Source organism: Juglans regia, chromosome 4 (assembly GCF_001411555.2).
Source record: "Juglans regia cultivar Chandler chromosome 4, Walnut 2.0, whole genome shotgun sequence".
Classification (NCBI taxonomy): Eukaryota; Viridiplantae; Streptophyta; class Magnoliopsida; order Fagales; family Juglandaceae; genus Juglans; species Juglans regia.
The window spans coordinates 2,788,666-2,798,269 of record NC_049904.1 but is presented as its reverse complement, the minus strand read 5'-3'; the positions used below and the strand labels follow the sequence as shown (position 1 = coordinate 2,798,269).

At 35.0% G+C, this 9,604-nt stretch overlaps 1 protein-coding gene across 1 annotated transcript; it reads left to right on the top strand.

Annotated features, from left to right (window-relative positions):
* The first annotated feature begins 5,372 nt into the window (after positions 1–5,372).
* Positions 5,373–7,677, top strand: LOC109012044 (aldehyde oxidase GLOX-like). Its single transcript, XM_018993480.2, has one exon. The coding sequence runs from the start codon at positions 5,972–5,974 to the stop codon at positions 7,589–7,591; it is 1,620 nt and encodes a 539-aa protein (XP_018849025.2). The 5' UTR covers positions 5,373–5,971; the 3' UTR covers positions 7,592–7,677.
* Positions 7,678–9,604: the final 1,927 nt, after the last annotated feature.

Sequence of the window (9,604 nt, the reverse complement as noted above, 5' to 3'; positions counted from 1 at the left end):
TGGGGGTGAAGATTCATCATGTAAGCTGCTTGAACAGTTAAGTTGAGTTGGCTAATCTTCAAAAACAACAATGGATCGATCCTCCGGGACTGTTGCATTAACTCTTAAACTTATCATATGGATTTTTTAAATTCGATAGCTTTGATTAGAAGAGTCCATCCACGTGAGGTTGTCGTCAACTTTTATGACCGAATAGAATGCGAAAGACATGCAGCTTCTGACTTGATAGCAAAGCAAAGCAAAACAAAACAATTCTCCTACCGTTAAGAATATGATAACTGAATAGCATCATCATTTGCATGCTATTCCCGGTAAGATGATAGCATTATTTGGTCTATTATTATTATTACTATTATTATTATTATTATTACCAAGAGATCAATCATCAAAATATCCTTTCCCTAGTTGTCAATGCTTTTGATTATTTATATTTCTGCCTTTTTGTTTTTTTTTTTCGGGCAAAGGCAATTATGAGGATGGGTGGAAGTAACTTGCAATGGAGATGTCTTTCATCACTTTGTTGAAAGTATTTACTTTTATTTTAAATAATATTTACAGTCATAATTGTGAAAGTCACTAGCAATTAATTTAAAAAAATTGATAAATTTAGAATTCACGTAAAAAAATAATATTTTAGTGACAAACTCTATTTTTTTAAAAAATGACTATATAAATATTTATACATATTAAAATTGTATCTAGCATTACTCTTTCATTTTAAAGGGTGTATGCTTCTAAATATCCTTTTCAATTTGTCATCAAAATTGACTCTTGAGTATGGCTGTCAACCAAGTCATATTGTGTTTGTTGGGTTAATTTTGAGTTAATACAAGCTGGATATAGTTCTAGAGTGTGCAAGTCTTGTGCATTCTATTTTAAAAAAATATGAGATCCACCATTTAGGATTGTAACTGGTCCAGTTCGATTCGATCCGGTTTTATATATTTTTCAGAACCAAATCGGTATGCATCGGTTTTGAAAGTTTAAATACTGATACTAGACCGATTCACTATAAAAAACAAAACTTTCAGTTTTTCGATTTTGGTCTGGTTCGGTCCAGTCCGGTCCCATTTTTTTGAGTTTACGGATTATCTATGCTAGTAATAATATTATGTTTACATATGGTAAACTAGTAGTCTATTTATATTATAGTATAAATATATTATTTTATAATAATTAACACATATTAGTATAATATTAAATTTAACTATAGTTTATATAAGCTCTAGACTTTTTATATGAGTATATATGATCAAATGTGTAAGTATTTATTTATAAAAAGAATATATATGATAATTTATTATGCCAAAAATGTATTTATCAATGATATATATATTAAAAGTAAGTTTGTATTAATAACTTAATATTAATGTTTATGTTTGTGTTTATGTTTAAGATTAAAATTTTATGTTATATTAAGTTTATACTATAAGATTAAAATTTAGATGTTATATCAAATGTTATATCCAAAGGCCCATGCTCCATCACCGACATCACATCTAGAGTAAGCCTGGGAAAATACGGACTATGGACCTATTGGCCACATTGTCTGACCTCAGAGGTATGGCCTAATGCAACGTGGGAGACCTTTACTAGGGGAAGGACTGTGAGATTGGACCCAACCAAGCTATAGAGACATCTATGCCTAGTACAATCAATCATTCGATCTCCACAATTCTTCACGTCCAGAGGACAAATGGACGGTTGAGATCGAATGTCTCTCACTCAAGCATAGTAGAAGTTAGGAGAACGTCAAAACTGTGACTGATAATCTTGTTGTATAAAAAAGCATTAGACAAGAATCAATCTCTAACTTTTCATAAAGGGTTTCACTTTCTTCTAGTTTGAAACCTTCAAAGAAACAAGGAGCTTAGGGGCATCACCATTGAGAAAACAGAACCAACACGACTTTAGTATTAGTAAATATTGTTCAGGTAGTTTAGTTCCAACATTTATATTGAAAATGTGAGGTAAATGTTTGTGACTATGTTCAGGATTTGCATATTTTGTATCTCACCTCTTTCTCACATAAGAAAGTGTATATTTTCTTCATTACGTTTATTGGATATCTTTACGTTGCAATTTGAGATGTTGTGATCTTAAGTGTCGCATCTTTCGAGTGTTCTAAAAATTATGGAACGGGTTGAGGAGTCTCCGTGCCAGTTTAATGACATGTTACCACGAGTTTCATACGGGTAGAGGGATTCCCTGTGATGATTAGGGTGTAACGTTTTTTTATTGATCTCATTTGATATCACGGGTAGTTAGAGGCATGCGTGGTGTCCTTTGTTATGAATTGATCGGGTAGAGTGATTCCCTGTGTCGGATGAGTTGAGTGATTCCTCGTCAGTTCAGGTGAATGGGTTTAGGCGTTAGCTGGTAGAGAGGTTCCCTGTGTCGAATGGGTGGAATGATTCCCTGTTGGTATTTATATGATGAGATCTTTTGATTTTATGCATTTTAATAAGAGGGTGATTCCTTGCCATGATAATGAATATGCATATATGTGATTTGCTTAGAAGGAGATTTTTCGCTATGCTTATATGCTTGTGTTTTGCTCGAAGGTTGATTCCTCGATAGACAAAACTATGTCCGTTCTCAATTTTATTTACATGAATTGATGCATGAAAATTCAAATTCATTGTCTTTCATTGTTAGTATTGTCATGTGTTTTAACTTACGGAAATTTCTTGGAAAGCTCATCGTGGTGGTCCCACTTGCAGTTTTACCCAACGAAATTGTAGACTTTGATGCAGATTTAGCCCAAGAGTGTTATCACGAGTGACCACCCTAGCTCGATGCGTAACTACGGAGGCCTGTCTCCGATTAGTGAATATTTGTATTATAAATGTTTATTTTAGTTAGACGACAAACGCTTTATGGTTTGTTATGCCTGCAAGCGATGGATTGATGACGGTGTACAAAATTGTTTGGGATGAAGTGATAGTGACTTATGTATATTACTATTAATGAAGGTTTTTATTTGTTTGTATCTCTAGTAAATTTAGTATTAGTCTCTGACTAATCTCCATGCAGTTTCCGCTGCAATTTATTATGCCTAGAGTGTGCTTACCGTATGAACACACGCTTTTCCTTTGGAACGATGGGGGCGTCGTTGATCGGCTAGCATCTTGGGCACCATGGCCCCTCGCCAGACAAGTTACTAAGGGCCGAGGTCACCGCTTCTATTGTAACCCCCTCACTTTCTTTATACAGGGTATTTCTTATCAAAGGTGAAAGTTTATCAATAAGATAGGAATACCGTCATTTTCTTTAAAAAGAAACTATAAGCCTCTAACCATTATCCAAAGGTTTATAGAAGGCTTGGTTTCATGGACTTGAAACTGTGCAACTGAGGGTCTGTTTGTGAACTAAACTCTTTTCAAATTATTATTTACTACTATTTACAAATTGTTTTACTACTATTCATAGATGATCTGTGATACTCTTAAAGATCATTCTCAGATCATTTATGAATAATAGTGAAATAATTTGTAAATAGTAGTAAAATTATAGTGAATAGTAATAAAATATTTGTAAATAGTGATGAATTATTTATAAATAGTAATGAAGTAGTTTGAAAATAGTTTAATTTCTAAATAGATCTTGAGCATCCAAATGGAGCCTCAATCCTCCAATTTGGACAGAGAAGTGAGTTCACATCATATGTTATCTTTTTATTATAAAAAATTCTCCTCGTCACCGCCAATGCAACGACGTCATTTCTCTCATCTTTTCTCTTTCTATTTTGTCTTCGTCTTCTACATCCCCATGAAGCCCCATCGTCACTGCCAACCCACGAACACCCACAATCACTGTTTTTGTCTTCTCCACGAAGCCACAACCCCTTCGACTTCTCCACGAACCCATCAATGGCTAGCTTCGTCTTCTCCACAGACCCCTTCGTCTTCTCCATGCAACACCCATTAATTTTCAGTGAACATCCATTTCTATAGCAATTTTTCTTGCAGTTTTAGACAAGTTTTGTGTATTTTTAGACAAGATTAATGCAAATCCACCATCCAATTTTTGTTGTCATTTGCATTTGAAGTAAAATTAGTTGATATCTAACTAAAGACTGCATGGGGCTCCATGAAAGATGCAAATCAGTGATAGAAAGATGCAAATAAGTGACATAAAGATGCATGGGGCTCCATAGAAGAACTGGCGCTAGCATCTTCGTTGTACCCACTATTCATTGACAAGGAAGAAAAATGGCAAAGAGCAAAATTTTAAAAGGAAATTTGGAGAAAAGTGTGAAGAATGAAAATGCACTGTGAAGATGGTGCAAATGATGACATCAACTTGTTTGACGGCATCGAGAAGGCTTCGGTGATAGGAAAATGAGCCTTCGACGAGGATGGCTTCTTGCTTCTTGAAAGAAAGTAGCAATTGTACCTTATCGGCATCAAGACCCAACTCTGGCCGCTGAAGAACAAAGGTTTGTAGCCTTGGGTTAAACTTGCATTCACGATCCTCCTACCATAATACCCAGTACCTCCCGCAACAAGAACCTTAATGTTGTTTGTTGTCATTTCCCATATCTTGGAATTATGCTGTGTATGCACGTACAATGTTTGGTGATCTAAAGATCAGTCAATATTGGTTCTATGTGACAAGTAAAGGTCTTATATAAACAGGGAAATACATATGCACACATGATGGGTTCGGTCCTATCCACGATGATGATCACATATGGAATCCTTCACACGATGAGCTCTTGGGTTTCGCTATCCAAAGAAGGAATCCTTTCGATTTCTTCCTTCCGTTTTTGCTCATTTTGATTGGTTTTTATTTATTTAAAAAAAAAAATCAGATGACCTTACATATGATGCCGTGGGGTTACCCACATGTGATTGTCTATAGAAAAACTATTTTATTATAATAAGTATTGTTATTGATGATCTCTATATACTATACTTATTTTTATTTTTAATTTTTAATATTTTGGTTTAATTTTTTTAAAATTAATTGATTTATTCTATTCGTTATTTTTATAATATATATTTAATAAGAAAAAAATAAAAAAAAATGTAGTATGAAATGATTGGCATAATTTTTTTATTATAATTGATTCACATTTCTTCTTACCGACAACGTAACGGGCACAGTAAACGTAGTACACTACGTGGGGGAGAAGAAGACATCACGCACGTGGTGGCCCCACTTTTTGTACGCAGAAAATGCTCGTTTTGGAGCTTACGTCGCTCATTTTAAGTTGTGTTTAGACGTTGAAATGAATTGATTTGAGAGGATAAAATATTATTAGAATATTATTTTTTAATATTAATATTATTTTAAGATTTAAAAAAATTAAATTATTTATTATATTTTATATTAAAATTTAAAAAAATTATAATAATAAATTAAGATGAAATAAAATAAATTTAATAACCAAAGAGTTTGGTTACCACAGTCCTACAGTAGTTACCAAAAACCAAGCGACACGAAGACCCTTTCACTGGCAACGTGTCACCACAGTCCTACAGTGCATTCCCATACACAAAGTCACACTCCTTATCTTCTTTCTGATCCTTATCGTATTCGTACGGGCGTTATAATTACTAATAGACCGTTGCCGTTAAATATTGAATTTACCTTTCTCTCTTTAATTACGCGCAACGGCCAACGGGTCGAACAGACAGCTGAGACACGTCCATCCAAATCCTGACTCCCAAATCGACGGCCAACATTCACTCCTCTCCTTCTTGTCTTTCTTTACCAAATCAACTCATTTGCAAATTCCTTTCCTTTAAGAAGAAGCTACCTTCCACTACTTCTTATTCATTACTACATCACCGCCCCACTCTCGATCTCTGTAAATTCATGGATTCTCTAATTCACTCCCTTCTTTGTCTTTCCTTACCAAATCCTCTTGTGTATATAATTCCATTCCTTTAAACATAAGCTTCGTTCAGCTGCTTGTGCTCTGCTTCACTACCACCGCCTGACACTCTGTGACTGTAACCTCATGGATTCTCTTCTTTTGCAATGTTGGGTTCTCTTCGTCTTCACAGCTGCGGTCACGCTGTGCGGTTTACTAGCACGGGCTGAGCTTCCAGGCTCCTGGGAGCTTCTGGTCGCAAATGCCGGCATAGCCTCCATGCACACGGCCGTCACCCGCTACAATACCGTCGTCCTCCTCGATCGTACTAACATCGGCCCATCGCGTAAGATGCTCCCCAGGGGCCACTGCCGGTACGATCGCAGCGACGCATTTCTCAAGCGCGATTGCTACGCTCACTCCGTCGTTCTGGACCTGCAGACCAACAACATTCGGCCCTTGATGATCCTCACCGACACTTGGTGCTCCTCCGGCCAGTTTCTCCCGGACGGTACGCTGTTGCAGACGGGTGGGGACATGGACGGGTTGAAAAAGATCCGAAAGTTCGAACCGTGCGAGGCACACCGGTTTTGCAACTGGGTTGAGCTTAAAGATGTGGAATTGGTGAATGGGCGGTGGTACGCTACGAACCAGATATTGCCTGATGGTTCGGTGATTATTGTCGGTGGGAGGGCAACGAACACGATTGAGTATTACCCGCCGAGAAAAGGAGGCGCCGTCTTGTTTCCATTCCTTGCCGACGTCGAGGATATTCAGATGGACAATTTATACCCTTACGTTCATCTCCTCCCCAACGGTCACCTTTTCATCTTTGCTAATAACAAAGCAGTATTGTACGATCATGAGGCTAACAAAGTTATTAGAGATTTTCCACCGTTGGCTGGTGGCCCACGAAACTACCCATCAGCTGGATCATCGGCGATGCTGGCACTCCAAGGGGACTACTCGACGGCCGTGATTGTCGTGTGCGGCGGGGCACAGTACGGTGCGTTTCTGGAGAAGGGTGCGGAAACCCCGGCCCACGGTAGCTGCGGACGCATCGTAGCGACTGCACCGGACCCAGTTTGGGAAATGGAGGACATGCCATTCGGGAGGATAATGGGGGACATGGTTATGCTCCCCACCGGCGACGTCCTTATCATCAATGGAGCCCAGGCAGGGACCCAAGGGTTCGAGATGGCCTCCAACCCGTGTCTTTACCCGCTTCTTTATCGACCCGATCAACCCGTCGGGTTACGGTACATGACGTTGAACCCAGGAACTGTCCCCAGATTGTACCACTCCACCGCGAACCTGTTACCGGACGGGAGGATTTTACTAGCGGGAAGTAATCCTCACTACTTTTACAAATTCAAAGCCGAGTTCCCGACGGAGCTACGGATCGAAGCGTTTTCACCGGAATACTTGTCGGCAGACCGTGCGAATATCCGACCAGAGATCCAGGGAATTCCTGAAAGGGTACGTTACGGAGAGGTCTTCGACGTCTCAGTATCGGTTCCGTTGCCGGTGGTGGGGATCGTGGAGGTCAATTTCGGAAGCGCGCCTTTTGCAACGCATTCATTTTCCCAGGGTCAAAGGCTAGTGAAATTAGCCGTTACAAACACCTTTCCTGACGGTAACGGTCGTTATAGAATCGGATGTACAGCGCCGCCAAATGGGATGGTTGCTCCGCCGGGTTATTACATGGCATTTGCTGTCAACCAGGGCGTGCCAAGTGTCGCCCGTTGGGTGCAACTAGTGGACTAATAAGTTTCGGATTCATTTTTAAATTAATTTTCTGTAAAGAAATGGAGCAGTTTAGCCTTTCTATAGGCTAATTTGTTTTGAGAAAATATTTTATTTCATCTTATTTAAATTATTATAATTTTTTTAAAATTTTAAATTAAAATAAAATAAAAATTTAATTTTTTAATTCTAAAATAAAAATAATATTAAAAAATATATTCTAACAATACTTATTTAACTTTTTAACTTTAATCTCAACCCATCTCATCTCATCTGTGAAAATAAATGAGGTTCTCAACAAATTTTAATTTTTTTCCAAAAAAAAAAATATACATAACTTTCTACTATTCATACAACTTTTACACATCAAATTCTTTTAATTTTTATTATTTTATTATTAAATATTTAATATATGAATAATGAATAGAAAATTTCAATTAATTTTAAAAAAATAAACTCAAAAGAATTTTAAAATAAATATTAAAAAATTTAAAATTTTAAAAAAATATAGTATGTGAAGGTTGGAGAGATTGTGTAGTATTATTCTAAAAAATTATTATTTTTTCATGTAGATTCATATTTATTTAATTTTTTTAAAATGATTATATGACGTTTATACACTCATGACTGTAACTATCATTTGTATTATTTAAAATAGATTTGATCTTACCATATTCTATAACTACAACTTTACATATTTATTGACATGTTAGAATATTTGCATTTTGATTCTTGAATTTTTATTTTTTTTATGACTAACGTTGATAAGCTGCATGTATAATAGAAAAATGATTTGTAAAAATTTAGAATTTATATAAATTTTTTTTTTTTATAACTCTCATTTTTTTAAAGAAATAATACATGATCTATATATTTTAAGATATTATTCATAAGAGCTGGTAGAGTCACCAAAGAAAGTTGAAATCGGATTTCTACCGTTGGTGTAAAACTCTTTTTTGTTTTTTTCTTTTTAAAGAATTTAAAAAAAAATAAAGAACAAAAAATAAAAAATAAAAAATAAAATACTAAAATATAAACAAATACATAAATCCAAAAGAAATAAAATAAAAAATAGAAAATGTCGGTAGCCTAAGAAGCATTTTCAGTGTTAAAAAAGATACCTAATTGCATTATTAGTGTAAAAGGAGACAAAATGATATGGTACGGTACGTGAGCATTCAAAAATGGAATCCAGCCTGGAGAATTTATCGGTCCATTGGTGAGAGGAAAGCAGCAAAAAGAAACACCCTTTTGTGTGGACCTGATTGCTAAAGTTCACTTTTGCCGTATCAGATTCAAAGCAAATCGCAGAGCAGGTAGGCTTCTGCTTTCTTTCTTTTTAAGCAAATGGAAAGACACCATTAATGGCTTCTCTGTCTTCCGGGACCCCTATGTCGCTTTTGAGGCTAATGAAGAATTCGTTTCGTTGAAACTTGAAACCTTATGAATATATATATATATATAAAAATTCTATTCCTAAACCTCATATACCACACACTATCAGTTTTATAATTTTTTTAATTTTATTTTCTTATCAAATGTATAGTATATGAATTATGAGTAAAATAATTCAATTATTTTAAGAATAATAAAATAAAAAAAAACTTTAAAAAAATAAATAAAAAATAAAAAAAATTATGGTGTGTGGTGTATGAGCTTATGAGTAGCCATGCTCATATATATATATATATATATATATATATATATATATATATATATATATATTTATATATATAAGACAACAGTCAAAAGTCTTCAATGTGATATAATTTGAGCCTTATCTTTATAAAGGATTTTTGTTTTGTAATCTATTTTGAAATGAGAAACGCTATAAATATAAAGAAATTTTTATAAAAAATTATAATAAATATGATTTTAAATAATATATTAGATTTATTTTATAATAAAAATAATTTTATAATCGAACGCATCACATCGTTTGTCATTTTACTTTTACGGAATCTCTAAAATATTTTTCTCTAAAACTAAAAGGAAAAGGAATAAACACTCAATAAATAGGCACATACACTTGCA

Excerpts from the sequence above, each read along its gene's own strand:
- LOC109012044 (XM_018993480.2), top strand. The coding sequence starts at position 5,972 with ATGGATTCTCTTCTTTTGCAATGTTGGGTTCTCTTCGTCTTCACAGCT.